The sequence below is a fragment of the Dermacentor albipictus genome, chromosome 8 (assembly GCF_038994185.2).
Source record: "Dermacentor albipictus isolate Rhodes 1998 colony chromosome 8, USDA_Dalb.pri_finalv2, whole genome shotgun sequence".
Classification (NCBI taxonomy): domain Eukaryota; kingdom Metazoa; phylum Arthropoda; class Arachnida; order Ixodida; family Ixodidae; genus Dermacentor; species Dermacentor albipictus.
In genome coordinates, this window is record NC_091828.1 from 50731337 (window position 1) to 50748773 (window position 17437).

Here is a 17437-nt window from a genome sequence, read left to right on the forward strand (position 1 = left end):
GGAAGCTCATTACTTTTCGAAGCGAGTTCAGAATGCCTTGGAACACGCACTTATAAAGCGAGATATAAGAAAGAAGAAGCATGTGCTTGCTGCGGTAAAGCTAGAGAAACGATGGAGCATGTTTTATTAGAATGTGAAGATATCTGCCCAGCGGTCTATTTAGGAACCACGGTCCTCCTTGACGCCCTTGTGTTCAGCGAGAGCATGGGGAAAGTAAACATGTCCACAATAGAGATTAGTAAAAGGTGGTTAGAAGCTTGGCAAAAGAAAAATAGGTAAACTAGAAACAATGGTGGTGGAAAAAAACAAAATTCACTGTAGGGTTTCAGAAACTTTGTTTATTTGAATTCACCATGGGTTTTTTTCCTTTTGTTAACATAGGTAACACTGGGCACTGGGCATTAAAATAACAAGAGCTTGGTGGCACTACCCATCGCCTCATTCCAAAGAGGACTTGTAACATCCTCACACAGACACACACACACACGTGTGCATATATATATATGTATATATATATATATATATATATATATATATATATATATATATATATATATATATATATATATATATATATATATATGTATGTATATATATATATAATATGTGGACGCTCTCCCTGCAGCCGAAGCGTAAGTTGGGCACAGTATGAAATTAGTGTGTGTCATTCCTTCGGAGCCACCGACGGTGCTTGCTATCTCCCTTTGCAAATACTAGAATACCTTCGCCTGCTAGTGTGTTAAAATCCACTGCGCTTTGAAATGGGAGCGTACTATTCCTTGTTGGTTCCAGCAATCATTTGCCGCTATATTGTGATGGCAAAGCACAAGGAAGGAGCAGAGTGCACTCCAAAAGGAGTTGAGCCGCACCAAACATTATAAAAATTTACTGTAAGGTCAGGATCGGGGTGTGAATGACTGAAATTTGGATTTGAAGTTTCGCTCCATGACAGCACAGCCTGCCCTGCCACAAAGCCACACTTCAGGGCAAGGTTCTCGAGTACTCACACTTTCGCTATCTCCTTGGGAATCCCACCCTTTTTCCACCCCTGTGTGTTGAAGCTCCCTTCTCTCCTCCACTGTCGGTCATTTTCCTCCTCTGCGTGGGTCGCCATTTTGCATTTAACAGGTAATAGTGCACATGGTGCTAGCAGAGTTGAACTTGGGTCACGATAAGCTATGATCAACGGCCCACCTCCCATCTCGGGAAACAGTATACAGTCATTGGCTTAAGATACGACATGGACAAGTAGTTAATCCCATAATGGATGCTGTTTTGTACACATCTGGGGGTTGTGTATGCAGTTATTTTCATGGGTTATACGCACATATTATATTTTTTTCTTTCTGGGCTGTCCTGAAAGAGGATGCGGGTTGGCAGGTTATATGGGAAAAACTGCAGCATTTCCTAGCCGGCTCCTTCAAATCTCAACTTAAGATAATGTTGCCAAAGTTCAGTGCGTGATCAAGAGGAAATTAACTGACCAAGTCTGGTATAAAACAAATTTGTTGTGCCACTTTGTGCCTCCTAATTATACTCTGTCTTGCGATGTGACTGGTTGAATAGGTAGGGGCGGCGGAGTAGCTTTATTTATTCACAAAGGCATTGATTTTGTAGTGATACCGAGTCTTCCTGTCACAGAGTCGGTATGGTGCAAATTATACATAGGTGATCTTGTGGTGGCTACTGAGTAAATAAAAATAACCGTTAGGAGTTCTTTGTTTCATCGTACTTGAAATCACCCTGAAGATCTCCCAAATTAAATGATAAAGATTGCTTGTCTATAAATTTAGCCTCTGTGTTCTTTTTGCCATTTCTTAACAACTCTTATTTTTTTTTGTTTGTGCAGCATCAAGACCTTTAATTTCTGCATCAACTGCCAAATGTGACAACTCAAAGCAAGGATGCTTCCACCGATGTCAGCTATGTGACTATGAGACTGATGAACTATTTCTTCTGGAAGAACATGCCAGCGACCATACTGGCGAGAAACTGTTTCATTGCCCTTTATGCCATCGGAGGTTTCCACAGAAGCAGAGACTGAAAACCCACCTGCTCACCCACACAATCAAGACGCCATTTCAGTGCACTTCATGCTTTCGGAGCTTCTCGGATAAGGCTCACCTGAAAGACCACTTGCGCATCCATACGGCGGAGAAACCGTTTCATTGCCTTTTATGCCCTCAGAGTTTCTCACGAAAGTATGACCTGAAAGATCACCTGCGCACCCACACAGGCGAGAAGCCATATCAGTGCCCTTCATGCTCTCGGGGCTTCTCAAAAAAATGTCACCTGAAAGCACACCTGGTGACTCACACAAACGAGAAGCCATATCAGTGCCCTTCATGCTCTCGGAGCTTCTCGCGAAAAACCTCCCTGAAAGACCACCTGTGCAGCCACACAGGTGAGAAGCCATATCAGTGCCCTTCATGCTCTCGGGGCTTCTCACGAAAGGGCTACCTGAAAAAGCACCTCCCCACTCACTCAGGCGAGAAGCCATTTGAGTGCCCTTTATGCTCCCAGGCATTCTTACGAAAGTATGACCTGAAAGCGCACCTGGTGACTCACACAACCGAGAAGCCATTTGACTGCCCTTCATGCTGTCAGACCTTCTCACGAAAGTATGACCTGAAAGTTCACCTGCGCACCCACACAGGCGAGAAGCCATATCAGTGCCCTTCATGCTCTCAGAGCTTCTCACACTGCAGCACCTTCAGGAAACACATGAGGCGAGAAGCCATTTCAGTGCCCACTCTACCTTCAGAGATTCTCGTTCAGAAATGCCCTAAAGATACACCATGCAGTGCATTCATACAGGTGACCGGCCATAAAGTTGCACCGTCTCCTCCAGGTCCTCATCACTTGAACGGACTTCAGAGAGCACAGCACCATGGTGCTGTAATGTAGGTCAACAATCTTGTTGAACTAGAGTCTTAGTTACTTACTCTTAGATTCTGTGCTGCAAGATTAGACGGTCACACGTGCAACGAAACGACAATAGGTCCATTGATAAAGCATGTGCGTGTGATGACGGTGAAAACATACGGTCGTAACTTTTTTCTGAGTGGATTCTAATTTGGAAATATCCTTTATGCGTTGAGGCGACCACACTACAGAAGCATACTCTAAAACAGGTCTAATTAGTGATTTATAGGCTGTAAGCTTGCACTCTTTAGTGCCTTGTTTTAAAGTTCGTTTTAGGCACCCTAATTTTTGCAGCGCTTTATAGCAGACTATTGATATGATTATGCCAACTAAGGGTTGGCATAACTAAGGTTAGGTTAGTTGTGAAAGTAAGTCCAAAGCATTTGTACTTGTTAACTTCGTTAATACTGTACCCTTGAGTGGCGTACGTGAATTTTAGGGGCTGTTTCTTGTTAGTAAAAGTCATTGCCACAGTTTTGCTGAAGGTAATGTTTATCTGTCATGTGTTACTCCAGTCTGAAAATGATGAAAATATGTTGTTAAGCACTTTTTGATCACGAAGAGTACGAATGTTGGAATAGATCACGCAATCATCTGCGTAGAGATATTTTCACTTGTGTGTTTCTGGCTACTTCAATAATGTCATTAACATATATGATGAATAAGAGCGGCCCGAGAACTGAGCCCTGCAGCACCCGTGACATTACCTGAGCTATAGAAGAGGTTTTGCAATTAAAAGTGACAGATTGAAGTCGGAGGTGCAGGTAACCGGATATCTAGTCAATTAGTTTATTACCAGGAAAGATTGCAGCAAGTTGTAGTATTCAATGGCTTACCCTGTGAAATGCTTTTGAGTAGTCGAAAAAGATGGCATCAAGCTGACCGCGGTTATTTAGTGATATGGCTATGTCATGCGTAAATTCTAATAATTGTGCTGTAGAAAATCCTGGTCGAAAACCATGCTGCTGTGGGGACAGAAAGTTATTTGCCGATAAATACTGAATGATGTGCTCGAGAAGTTTGCAACATGTGGGCAGCTAGTGATTAGCTGTTTGCTACCAGAATTGAAGATGGGAATGATGTTAGCTTGTTTCTAAACCTGGGGAACTCAGAGACGTCTCAAGAGATTTGTTAAATATAACTGTCAAGTACCGGGCATTCCCTTCAGAGTATCGCTGTAAATATTTGTTTGGCCCTCCGTCAGCTCCAAAACTTTTTGTAGTATCAATTGTTAGTAATAAGTTGTGAACACAAGCGTAAGTTATAACGAGAGCAGGACGCTCTGGTAAAGTGTTGTTGATGCAAAAAGGGGGACCGACGCCATCGTCCTGACAAAAAACAGACTGAAAATAAGCGTTGAAAGTTTTGGAAATAATCAGAGGATCAGAGAAAGGGTGATCGTTAATGATCAATGATGAAGTGTCATGAGCAGCCGGAAGCACCGTTTTCAAAACATCGATGAGTTTTCTTTCAAGAATGTTGATAACATGGTGTCGAAATAAAAGTGTCTGGCTTTGTGCATTTTTGGTTTTTAATTCGGGCTGAAGCTGGTGCAGTATTGAGCATTAGTTGCTATGACTCACATTTTTATGTTTCCGGAGCCTCTCGATGCCCCTGATAAGATGAATATTGTCCCCATTATACGAAGGGTGCTTCAAGTTGCGTTTCACACACTTCTTGGAAACAAACTGCGGGATGCATTTCTTGAGAATGTTGCAGAACATATCAAACAAGTTGTCCACACTGCAAATGCTGCTATATTGTAGAAAAGCGTCAGAAGAGGATGCTAGAATATTACCAATAGAATTGTCATCAGCATGGGAAAAATTATTGACAATCTGAAAATCAAGTCTTGCGCTCACAAGTGAAATCAACCTTCAGCAGAACTTCCTTGTGATCGGACAGGCCTTCTATGATTTGGCAGTCCTATCCATTTTGTAGTAACCTTTGGTTAAGGAAAATAAGATCAAGGATTGAGCTCTCACGGGTAACGCTACTAACAAGCTGTGTCAGATCTAAGAACAAAACCAAAGTCAATAAGCGAGTCACAAATTGGCCTCTCACGACCATACGAAGCCAATGTACTCCAGTTAATACAAGGGGTATTCAAATCACCAGCAAGGATCAATTTACAGTTGTCAAGCTTGTGTTTTAATATATAATTGCAACAATCTGGAAATATATTTTTTTTGGAATCAGGAGGCTGGTATAAAGTGCATGTACCCACCACAAGATCACCTATATATAATTTGCACCATACCGACTCTGTGTTAAGAAGACTCGGTATCACTACAAAATCAATGCCTTTGAGAATAAATAAAGCTACTCCGCCGCCCCTACCTCTTAACCTATCACATCGCAAGACAGAGTAATTAGGAGGCACGAACTCACCTTCCGTGACCAAGTCGTTTAGCCAGGTCTCACTGACACAGATAAGAGATGGTTGATGGCATTCAATTAGCGAATTGAAGTGAACTGGCTTGTTCAATAGGCTGCGTGCATTTATATTCAGAATGGTTAGGTTGTATCTATCCCGAAGTAACTCTGTGCTGCTAGTGGTGGGTAGGTTGCTGGAAGTTTTGATAAGCGACTTGCTAGTGTCATCCCAGGAGTAGCAGATGCTGTCTAATATCAGAATGCCAAAGGTGAGTCGAACCTTGTTCACGTTCTTCCTAAGCTCAACCGAATTACCCACAAAGTTTTGCGAGTTTGCCACACAGGGAAAGAAAAATTCTCACTGATATGAGTATCTGACCCTATGAATTCAATAGCATTCCTTAGTATCGAACTCTTCACTCTGAAATTGAGCAGCTTAAGTATGATAGGTCTCACCTTTGTGCACCGAGCCAATGACTGCACTCAACGCAGTTGCATTCTATTTTCAGTTTCGTGGAAAGGAGCTTCAGCACAGTGGCAAGTAGTTGCTCTTGGAATTCAGGCGATGGCTCAGGCACACCATAGATTATTAAGTTGTTCCTACGTGATTGGTTTTCTAAATCATTTTTTCTACCCAGCAGTTCGATGGCTTTCCTAAGGTCGTCGACTGTTTCTTCTAGAGTATACACACGCTGGTCGATGCCAGCGGTGGCCGACGCCTTGCTTCTATTTTCGAAATCCTATCTTCAAATGCATCAATTTTAGCGGTCAGACTTACTAAACCTTGGCTGAATTCTGTTTGCCCTTCTAGCAGTTCCGTGAGCACATGTTCAGATTTTGTGTCTGGGCCAGGGTTTGACTTTACATCACCCGACATAATTAGCAACATTCTCAAGGAATGCAACAAACAAGAAAAGGTACACAAAAGGCACTCAGGGTCCAGCAGAAGCAGCAAACAACAATCGTCACTTCTGAAGCAATGCACATGGTGTCTATTGCTTACCTGCAAGATGAAGCAAGCAACGTTGAGACAGCCGTTCGCCATGCTGCTACCGGACCCACTGAAGAGCAGAAGCCGTGAGTCTGGCTTTATATCGTCCTGCGATCACGTGAGCGTTGCAGCAGTAGTCCGCCATCCACTGTTTGACCAGCACCGATGAGGTTCGTTGTCGTCGATAAGCAGGTTCTCGTGTGATACGAAATCACATGTGCCGTTGAAGGTGGAGTCCAAGTTCGTATGTACCGGAATGCCACGCAATCGACAAATGGAAAAAGCATAGTCCTCTGGATAGTGGCGGCCGACGCAAGCAGAGATCTGCAAGATGAAGCACGCAAAGTTCAGACAGCTGTTCGCCATGCCGCTACCAGACTCACTATTAGTCGCATATTTTAACGCCTTGTAGAATACATCAATTTTGTCCACTTTATAGATGTCCTACTTGTAGCATTTTACAGAATTGTGATATTTTTCATTGCCGAGTTAGATGTAAACTTGATAGTTTCATTTTCTGAAAATTCGTGATTTTCAAAATTGTTATTAAAAAACTGATGGCCTAAATAAAAAATTCACTACAAACAATCACTAGATTCTATTTCCTTTATATGCAGCAAACCTCGTGGTCTGGTGCTGTAGTTGTCAAGAAGAATGATTTCTCCTTTCCCACACATTTAGAATGGAGCCCCGAAGCCTAAGCTTGCTCGTAAAGGGTCCCTGAAACACTTGCGGGGTCACCATATTTTGTCTTCATCTTTTCTCAACACGTTATCGAACACAGAGCAAAAGGATTTATGAGAACTGACCCACATAATGTCGTCGTAGCTGAGAAAGAAAACAAAATACAGTTAAACTTTAATTAACCCTTTGAGGGTCAAATTATTTTGAAAGAAACTTTCCCAGGTGGTCAAATTACTTTATTGCGGATCTTGAATCTACAGAAGGTATAAGTCGGGAATAAATAGTAAACAAAAAAATTATGAACAGTATTTTGTTGTCGGCATCACTCTGAACTGCAAAATGTTCAATAGTATTTCAGAGTGTGGTACTCCTTGAAACATGTGTCTATGCACAGTGCCTTATCGCAGTCTGCACACTTAAAGAGTGTGTCTGTTCTCCTCTTGGAGTAACGAGTTGTGTTGGCACACACAGTACATATTCTCTGCGTGCGGCTGGCTTGAGCAGAGGTCTGAGGCAACCTCTCGCGTATGCGCGTTGCCGCAGATAGCGATCGAGAATACCTCGTGAGTGACGGTGATAAACAAGCTAAGAGCAGCGCCAATCAAGATCGAAATCAACTTCCGCCGCCCCTGCAAGAGAGTGCCGACAAAGATAAAAATCGTTTCGCGCGCCTCCGATGCGATCACGCGGCAGAACCGAAACCGCGTTGCCGCTGAGAGCGAGAATACGTCGCGAGCGGCGATGATCACCAAGCTAAGAGCAGCGCCAATCAAAATTGAAATCAACTTCCCCAACCCCTGCAAGAGAGTGCCAACAATGAGAAAAATCACGTTTCGCGGGCTTCCATTGCTATCACGCGCCGAAACCGAAACCGCAAAAGGGGTGTTGCCGCAGTCTGCGTGACGCGCTGAAGATAGAAATCGGTTGTGTTTATCTCTAAAAGAACGTAGCACCAATTTCAAACGGATCTTGTAAGTGCTAAGAGGTGGCAGCACCTCCCGGTGAGTACACATCACCATTATGGCGCGAAATTTCAAACTGAGAGTCGGATCCGTACCCGTACGGCTAAGACCTTGCGGGACAGAAAACCGCCGCCGTACATGTACGGATAAAACCTTCAAAGGGTTAACAGAAGTCGGCGAAAATAGCTATTTGCTTTGTTATATTGTGGCTTTTCATTATTCGAAAAGTAATCGATGTTCATTTGTATCTCAAAAATTACTGTTTGCATGCCCCAGCAAACTATGTATGTTCATTGTAATCATTATTGTTACACTACAGATGTCTGAATGATGTGTTCTTTAGGCTCTGTTCTTTTTTTCAGTATTCTCATTGGTACATATGAACTTGTTCTCTTATACCAATTCATGTATTTGTTGCCTCTTGGTTCTAGTCTACATGGTTCATCGTGGATTCTTTGGATCTTATTCTTTTCGTGCCTTTATTTTTTTTTTACAAATGGGTCCTTTTTGGAGGAATTGATTGTTCAGTAAGCTTTCTACCGTCTGTTTCACCAGAGCACCAAATAAATGCCAGTGTTTGTTGAGTATTCATTGTCTGTTCTTGATATTTCAATAGTTTATTGACAGCATGTAATATAGGGATGTTAGCATTTTATTGTATCTGGGGCTGCAAGGGAAGTTTAATGACGGCAGATGGAACTTCATTATTAACACAGAAGGAACCTGGTATAAGTAACATAGATGAGCAATCTAATGTTTGAGTCGAATGTCAAGTCCACCATGCGTAATTCATTCTTACATTTTATTTCAACTAATGTACCAGCATTTCTATAAGCACTAGGGTGACATATATTTGTGGAAATATTTGTATAAACTTTACACATTGAATTGGGCTTATATATAAATTTGCACTGTGTAATACATTATGTGCAGAAGCCAAGAAATTGGGCCAATCCTGTTTTTTGAAATTTGAAAAAGATGCTTTCTGAATTACAGTTGTGCTAGTCTCTCATCAGGAATATCCTCACCGACAAAATTGTGAACAGGACATGCTTTTACGATAATAAAAACGAGGGTTCACTGTTTCAATTAAGGGCGTGCAAATATTTGATGCGGTAAAGTAGGCGCTTTGTCAATACAACTATTTTCTAATAGTCCTCGAACACTTATAACATTACCTCTGCACTTATAAACCTCAAAGTGAAGCAAAAGTATGACAAATATCAGCCCCATGGGTATAGTATAGGCATAAAACATGAGTGTGCGTAGTAGAGGAACACGAAGACATGTACATATTTTTACCCATATTTTGACAATAGCTGTGCATTCATCAAAAACACTTTCAAACATTTTCTACATTCGTTTCAATTCTGGCACTATTTGATTTGTTCTCCATTCAGTAAGCAAGAAATTCTTCTATATAGGGCAACAATGTACCTGCATGTAATGAATAAACATATTTGAGGCTTCTCTACTTTTTTCTTGTTGTTGTGCAAGTTGCACTCCTAAGGATTACTTCCACATCCACTCAGCCATTTTGGTGGCACATACGCCTTAAGACTGTGGCACGTTACATCCACGTAAAGAGGCACCTGCACCAACATGTGGCTATTTCAGTGCTGGGTCTTCTTTCAAAGCTTGCTCATTTGTAACATGGGAACTCGGATAGCAATTGTCTATTGACACCGTCATGCGATGTAGGTGTCAGTGTATTAAGACAAATGTGAATTAGGAACATGCATGCGTGTGCAGTATGCTACATAACATTCTGTTACACAAGTGTTACTGTATGCTCAGATATGTTGAGCTGCCGAGGTAATTCATAGCATGTAACAGTATAATGTGAACTCCAATATGTTTTAAGAATGCCATGAAACAATTTGAAAACACTGATATGACGTGACACATGACACTGGCAACACCACAATACCAAAGTCAGGGATCGTGCCAGTTATGTTGGTACACAGCGTGGAAATAAACATATTGTAATACAACTTAACAAGTTTAGTCATATAATGATATAGGCAAGGCTATGCAGGGGTGCTGAATGCTGCGGAGATATTTTTGGTAATCATTTTAAAGCACACATTTCAGTGGCCACAGCCATGTGATATTCCATGATGTGACTGCTCAACAATGAAGCATTTGTATATTCATTATGCATACAAAATATTCCTGTGTACAGTAAAATACTCAGCGAGAAATTGTGAATGTTGCACGGCTCACTAGGGCATGTTGTTCTCCAAGCAAATTGTTGTCTAATTAAACATCCTTGTGCATAAAAGTGGTTTACATGTGCACAACAAAAGGTAATAGCAGATTGTTTTTCTTAGTTTGGTGCCCTGAATTGTTGGAAAGTTCTTTGTGGTTAAGTAGAACCAATTTGTGGATGCCTTGTTTAGTTGGAGCTAAGCTACATTTCTGAGACATTTAGAACATAAGCAGTGTAAATGTTCTTGTGAACGAACCTACTTATTTTTGTTGGAATCTTCTCTTCCTGCCATGAGGGATTGTTTTGTCTACAAGTCCGTTGAAGCAAAATGTCATTACCAAATTTTATTTACTGTATACATTTTTGTCATTTGCAAGCCCTCTTCAGAATTGCAAGCCCTCTTCATAGATCGCTTCAGATTCCGTTGGAATTTACGCTAAGATATTGGCCTTTCTTTGACAGAACAGTTCACACTTACACAAGGTAGGGGTTCACAGACCTTCTGGCTTTGGCGATGCTCCACCAGCTTTTACATAGTGCTGCAGAACCCCTCCCTTCCTTTTCCCAGTGATCTGCTTATACATACAGACTCAACATCAGGGCTCATTTAGGCTTATGGAGAATGGAATGGCGATAAGAGGGGACGTTGCTGCACACTCAATGCTGTGAGCACAGAGAAGCTGTCATATTTTGGGAGGATTGGGGTGGGACAGCCTTTGAATCTGCCTTAGCGTTGCTGCCGCGTCTGGGTTTGGCCTCCATTGTGTCCATTTCGATGTGTTGTCGTTACTCTCGAGGGCCATTTCTGTTGATGAGGTACGTACGATGATGTACGGACAATTCTTTTCCACTCTCCATAATGCGCTCTGCGGGCCAACCATCCAGCTGCCATCCTACGCACAGTGCTCCATTAACAGTATGTTCACGCAAACGGAGGGGTGTCACATGCACAAAAGCCTATAGTATCTTTTCCAAAGAAATTTTACAAGGCATTCACCTTCCGGAACGGTCTTTGGTGTATCAGTCGCAGTGCTAAGCATAAATGCCCGCATCGCCTGGAATGTAGCGCTGCCCCTCGCCCGCAGCAAAGTGTTTATTTTTTATTCTCTTTGGCTGCCAACCGGCGTAACGTCGGTGTGAATCTACATATACGCATGCAGGCTCGTTTCACTAAGACTGCAACAGACTTAAAGAATGTGTTGTGCATAATCCATTTTTCATAGTCTGTTAAATCCACATCTTTTAGTGCACTTTTGGGAGTTATCTTTGTCCGAGAGACCCAGGGCACGTCTAAAGTCGATGGTGGGCATAAGCTGCAGATGCACGAGTGGCGCACTGTGGACACTAGGCAATGTGTACGTAGCGCTGACCACAGGTGGAAGTTATGGCTAGTTGGCTTAACTCTTTCCGCACCATGGGGAAACTGGGTATCTTTTGCAGGTTACACCACATATTTTTTCTTAACTACTCCACTCAATATTTTCTGGAATACATAAACAAAAAGCAGAATGAACGCACTTTTCACGCATAAAAGATTTATTAACGAGATCCAGGGAAAACAGAAAAAGGCGGAAGATTAAAATTCAGGACGATGAGCAAAAGGAGAAAAAGGTGAAACTGGGAGCCAAGGTTTCACCAAGTGGACTTGTCTTTTTCAAGGCGACATATTTATTAAAGAGATGTATGTCATAAAAGAGACATAAATTGCCAAAATCAAGATTGTGTCACAAAATTGAGCAACGTTTGTAAAAAAGTGCTGTCTCTACCAAAAAATATGTAACATAAATTATGATATAGAAAATGTATTGCCGTCTAATAGACACTTTATCCCAAAAAATCCATTTTTCATTCAACAGGTTTTCCACTAGTAAAATTTAAGTGCAAGCACTATAGTTTGGCGGGCCAGGCTGCGGCCCCTGATATTCCGGGATGGCTTGTGTCGTCGTCGCTCTCAATGTTTGACCAAAAGGCAGCATTCTCAGACTCGCTGTTGCTTGATCCACCGATAAAATCTGCTGCAAACACAGCGGAATCACGAGATCTGCGATCTTTTAAAGCGCGAGCGCCGCTCCCCGAGGTGGCCATTTTTGCTTTCTACTTTGGCAGTAGCAATACTTCAGAGTGCGTTAAAAAATTAACGCCTCGAGGGAAAAAAGCGAACTGCTTAGAAGCTTAGAAAACAAAAATCTACTTCTCCTTTACATCCCATGGCGCAGAGTGTCGGCATTTCAAACCATTGATAGCGGGCGTCCATTATTGCTTGCTACATTGACGATCTCGAAAACTTTGGAGTGCATTCAAATGTTTTACCACCTGGGGTAAAATGCGAACTGCTTAGGAACCAAAATAGTTCTCCTTCTTCATGTCCGATAGCGCAGTGTCTCCATGGGTGGTGCGAAAAGTCTCGAAACCGGAGTTTCAAACCATCGTTAACAGGCTAACGATGCCTAATGGGCACGGTACGGAAAGAGTTAAAGTCTCCAGACGGAGACTTCCTCCACCAGAGAAAGATTGTGGGCAACGGGGCAGACACGCAGGGGATAAGGGCAAACATGTCTCGCTGGATAATGGATTTTCTGCTTACAAATAGACAATGTTTTTGCTTAACTGCCCCGTGCCTGTCAGTGTATATAGATGTGGGTTATGTTGATGTTAGGGAAGTTGCTAAGGGTTTTTGTCACATTGTGTATAACGTCCAGTTCAAATAATAAGGGGTCTGAATAGTCCGTTGCATAGCTTGATGTGGCTTGGATCTCAGGGTGTGTCAGGTTTCAGAAAGCTATTTGTCCTCTTCTCGAGTTAACTGCGACGTCTGCGTGTGTCACGGAGCATCTTGTAGGTATACGGTCGTTTCAATTGTTGCAATTTGTTGAACTCACTGGCGTAGCTTCGTCGTCTTGTGAGTGGTTATACATGTAGAATTCCAAGGTGAAAGATCGTCCAAGTACGTATACTCATGGCACAATTTCCATAGAGATAGGAATGGAGTACCGTGACTATCGGTATATGTGGTACCTTTTAAAGGGGTCCTCAACCCCCCCTAGGGCTTGGAGAAACACAATCTGCTGATAGCATGCACTAATGTGAACATCTCAGCCAAATTTTGGAGTTATGCAAGACGTGCGTAGATCGCAAGTTCACCTTTTTTCTCATACGCTCTCTTTTTGAGACGCCAACAGCAGCCTGACAAGAGTTAGTAACAGCTAGCTGCTCCTAACTCTTGTCGGGCTGATTTATTTTCTAATACAGGTGATTCCAATATGGGGCTGCTGTTAACGAATAGCTGGCATCAATCAACAATGGCATTTGGATCAGTCAGCTCCTTCCTATGGCTACTGTGTATATGTATCCCCGGAGTTTAATAACCAAGCTGAAGTAGGCGAAAAGTTGCTTTCGAATTTCGATAATAATTAGGTACTTCCGGAACCTCACGCTCGACCGCAGCAACCCACATAGGGATCAAGCTTTTGCCACCCTCCTTATTGGTGCTGCAGTCATCAGGTTTCGTTAGTTTTGAACACTGAACTAGCATTGAACCGTGCAAAACTTAAGGTCACGCCACATATACGCTGGGACTTTTGGGCACAACTCTAGAGCAGCTCATTTCTCTGTGCCTTGCAGCTCGTTTGTGGTTGTTAGATTGGTCCTGTGCAGCTTTTATTCTTTCTTTTTTTATTAGTACTATTGCTCTTGTTTGTTGAATTTGCCGTTGTGAACAGGGTACATGTGGGATCTCAGCATGGCCGTTCTTCTCCTACGGTGCTAAGATTTAAACTGGTTCTTGAGTTTGTTGCTGCTGTTGCCACTCAGTTTTGTGCGTAGATCAGGAAAAAAATTTCTCCATCGTGGGGCTTCCTGTTGCAGATAATGTACAAGTAGGTGAGCTGTGGCACATTTTAATGGTACTCTATGTAGCGTCTACGTGTACTATTTCCTGCCTTGCATTTCATACTGTTACCTTGTTTATCTCGGATTTTTGTGGCTAGTCAATTGAAGACTGCTCGCCACAATGCAGAAGGCAGATGTTCAGCAACCCAAATGTAAACAATGAACGCAAACATTAAGGAATGTGGCCCAACCACTGATAGTTCTGCTCAGGCTCAATTTTACTCAATGGTTTGCCTGTCTTTTGTCCAAAAAGTTTTCTGAGATTTATTCCGGCTAAATTTCTAAGCTGCTGTTTAGTATTGCTTCTTTTGATGGTACTATGGGAGGTACCATGTTTGCACAATGTTCCTCACACTTATTGTGCAACCAGAATGTAGGTTCATTGCAGGAGCCCGCACTATGTTGTAAATATAAGAAGTGTGCAAATATGATTTGATGGCGCATGCCATTTGTTGCGACAGCATAGAAAGACAGGCGGTTCACACGCTCAATCCCAAATGGACAAGGGCCCCCTCTATTCGAAGGCCAGTACATATATACAGTCAACCAACATCCAGAGGGAGCCACAAACTTTTGGCATACTAACAGAACAGTGGCATCCTTTACATCTCCCTTCTTAAGGACCACGGAAGAGAGGTGAGGCCAGGAAACAGTTAAAAGTGTAGGTGATCTGGGCACACAACACGTTGGCCACTGCGTGTCCTTACTACTCGATCAATTTCCATTGAAAACTGTCCCTGGGCGATTCCTGACCCTGCTGTGCTGCAAGACGGTGGTCCTCGGTTTGCAACGAGATGCTGTGGTGGCTCTCGTACACCTGGTGAAGTTATCTGATGTTCTTTTGCAAGAACGAAAAGGATGAGGTGGTGCCAGTTACGTTGCAGGATGCTGCCTCGCTGCGTTTCAGCCAGCTAGCATCGTGGCGTTTGGATCAAGCTCAACACTAGCGTGTACTTGGTCGAGTCGCACCTACACCCTCTGACCTGTCAGTAGTGGGGGCAGATTTACGGCTCGGTGACACATATTAAAATCGCTGGTCTGCTTGTCCTTGTACTTACGTTCCACCTTCCTGTAGACCATGGTGCACATACAACTGTGTGCTGCAGCCGCTGACAAACAGACATATTGTAGACACACTTTTATAACAACTACTTGAGGAGAGATTCAGTGCTGGCTATGCTTGTGATACATATGACGATGTTGCTGGCCACATCTCGCTTTCTTTAGTGAAAGAAAATGACTTTTGGAACTAAGGCTTCAGTCACACTCGATGTAGCGTCGAAGAAAGGGGGTTAACCGAGGGGCTCGAGTTTTATGAGTCATATCATATGAAGCCAACAAACACTGACACCAAGGACAACATAAGAGAAATCACTTACGCTTAATAAATGAAATAAAGAAACAATAAATGATTGGAAATGAAAGTGCATAAAAAAAGAACTTGCCTCAGGCGGGGAACGATCTCAGAAACTTCGCATTACGTGTGCGATGCTCTACCAATTGAGCTGCTGCGGCGCCGTTTCTCCATCCACTTTCTTGGGTATTTATGTTTCCTAGAAGAACCCCGGGTGTGCTTGCCAGTGCCACCACTCGCAAACCTTGGCGGCGGATGTGTAACATTCTTTCTGCCACAGGCGTCACGAGAACATGATCTTTCTGGGTGAAGGCAACTTGTCAATAAACCCACACATGGTACCTGAAGGTATCAATGTTGCCGGATTCGAGACCCTCGTTTTGTTATAAACGAGAACAAAGGAGGTTAACCGAGGGGCCTGATTTTTATTAGTCATATCATAAGAAGCCAACGCTGAGACCAAGGACAACATAGGGGAAATTACCTGTGCTTAATAAATAAAATAAAGAAACAACAAATTAATGGAAATGAATATAGATGAAAAAACAACTTGCCGCTGGTTGGGAACGATCCCACAACCTTCGCATTGCACGTGCGACCAATTGAGCTACCATGACGCCGTTTCCCACACGTGGCTTTCAGTGCTGTCTCGAGCTTCACCTTTGTGCCTGTTGTTGGGGTCCTGTAGGCTGTGGCATCATCGCTGCTGTTGATGTGGGGCTGTGGGAGCAGAGACGCTCTGTTGCAACGAATTCTCTTGACCATGTTCGTTTGTATGATGTAGGACCAAGGTGTAAGGTATTTTGTGACCACGACCGCTGGGGACCACTCGGAGGTTCAGCTGTCGCAAACTGCGACCACAGTCCCAGGGTGCAGACTCTCCAGGTCTCTTGCACCAGGTTATAGTATGTCTGTTGGCGCTGGTGTATCTGAAGTCTTTCAGTCACCTGCGGGGGTGGCTATGTTTCAGGCTCTGGAACCTTAGTGTGCATAGGCAGCTGCGTCCTTGTCCTTCCTGTCAGACACTGGACTGGAAACTGCAGGAGCTTGTCTCTTGGCATGTTTCTCCACTACAGTAGGGCACTATAGAACTCTGTCGTGTGGTAAGAGTGTCTTGCTCAGAAGTTTCTTCGCCTCTTGGACGGTTCGCTATGCCATTCTGTTTAAACAGGGGTAATGTGAGCTCAATGTACTGTGGATGGTGTCACGTAGCTCCATGTATTCACAACCTTGTGGGTGTCAAACGGCAGTCCGTTGTCGCGGACATTTCCAGGGAACGCCACGCATAGCAAAGAGCTCTTGGTAGAACTTAATGACAGCTTCTGCCGCTGTGTGCTTCAAGCGCCGAAGCTCAAAATATACGAGTCAACCATGTTTCCATACTCCTCTCCCGCATGGTGGAAGAAGTTGATGCCAACTGTCGGCCAAGGTAGTTCGGGGATGTCGTGGCTCATGATGGGCAGCTGTTGGCTCCTGGACTTGTGTTGTCTGCAGTGCACACACCTTTCTACTTTCTCTTTGATGTTTGCTGTGTTAAGATGTTTATTTGGCCGGGCTAGGAGCAGCGCAGCAGCGAGAGTCTACGCAGAGCACAGGCTCCGAGCGAGAGCAGAATTCAGAAGCAGAAGCACTGAAGAGGACGGCCCACTAGAAAGCTCCGTTTCCTTCCAATCCTTCTGTATAGCTGACATACCGTGCGAAGACATACGTCTCTGGCACTTTGCTTCATCTTTTCTGTGCCTCATGTGCCGCTTGCAGGAGGACTAGGACTTGGTTCGTCATGCTGCGGGTAAAGGTGAGTCGGTTGGATCGAAAGCGGACATCGTCTTCAGCATGGATCTCTTCACGACATGGTCAGTAGGCTCGTATTTGTTCCGGGACGCACTTTTTGTCTTCTGGCCTTTTTACGCTTGCATGTAGCTTCAGGGTACAGAGATCCTCATCTCAGTTTGTTTCACTTGATCTGCTGTGGTCTTTTTTTATAGACTCGTAGATGACGTATACTTGAAACTGCTCTTCTTCCGGCTCATTTTCTTTCGAAGGAA

The 17437-nt window shown here is 43.4% G+C and overlaps 2 protein-coding genes across 8 annotated transcripts in view; one reads left to right on the forward strand and one right to left on the reverse strand.

The window, feature by feature from the left end:
• Positions 1-4446, forward strand: part of LOC135896021 (gastrula zinc finger protein XlCGF57.1-like) — a 43943-nt gene extending 39497 nt beyond the window's left edge. For all 7 annotated transcript variants that reach the window (XM_065424312.1, XM_065424309.2, XM_070523379.1 and 4 more), the window contains one exon: positions 1850-4446. In XM_065424312.1, coding sequence (XP_065280384.1) covers positions 1850-2907 — 1058 coding nt within the window. In that variant the 3' untranslated portion in view covers positions 2908-4446. The remainder of the gene's footprint in view (positions 1-1849) is intronic.
• Positions 1-7341, reverse strand: part of LOC139048779 (uncharacterized) — a 193125-nt gene extending 185784 nt beyond the window's left edge. Inside the window, exon 1 of the transcript XR_011507903.1 lies at positions 6305-7341. The gene's annotated coding sequence lies outside the window, so the exon portion shown is untranslated. The remainder of the gene's footprint in view (positions 1-6304) is intronic.
• Positions 7342-17437: the final 10096 nt, after the last annotated feature.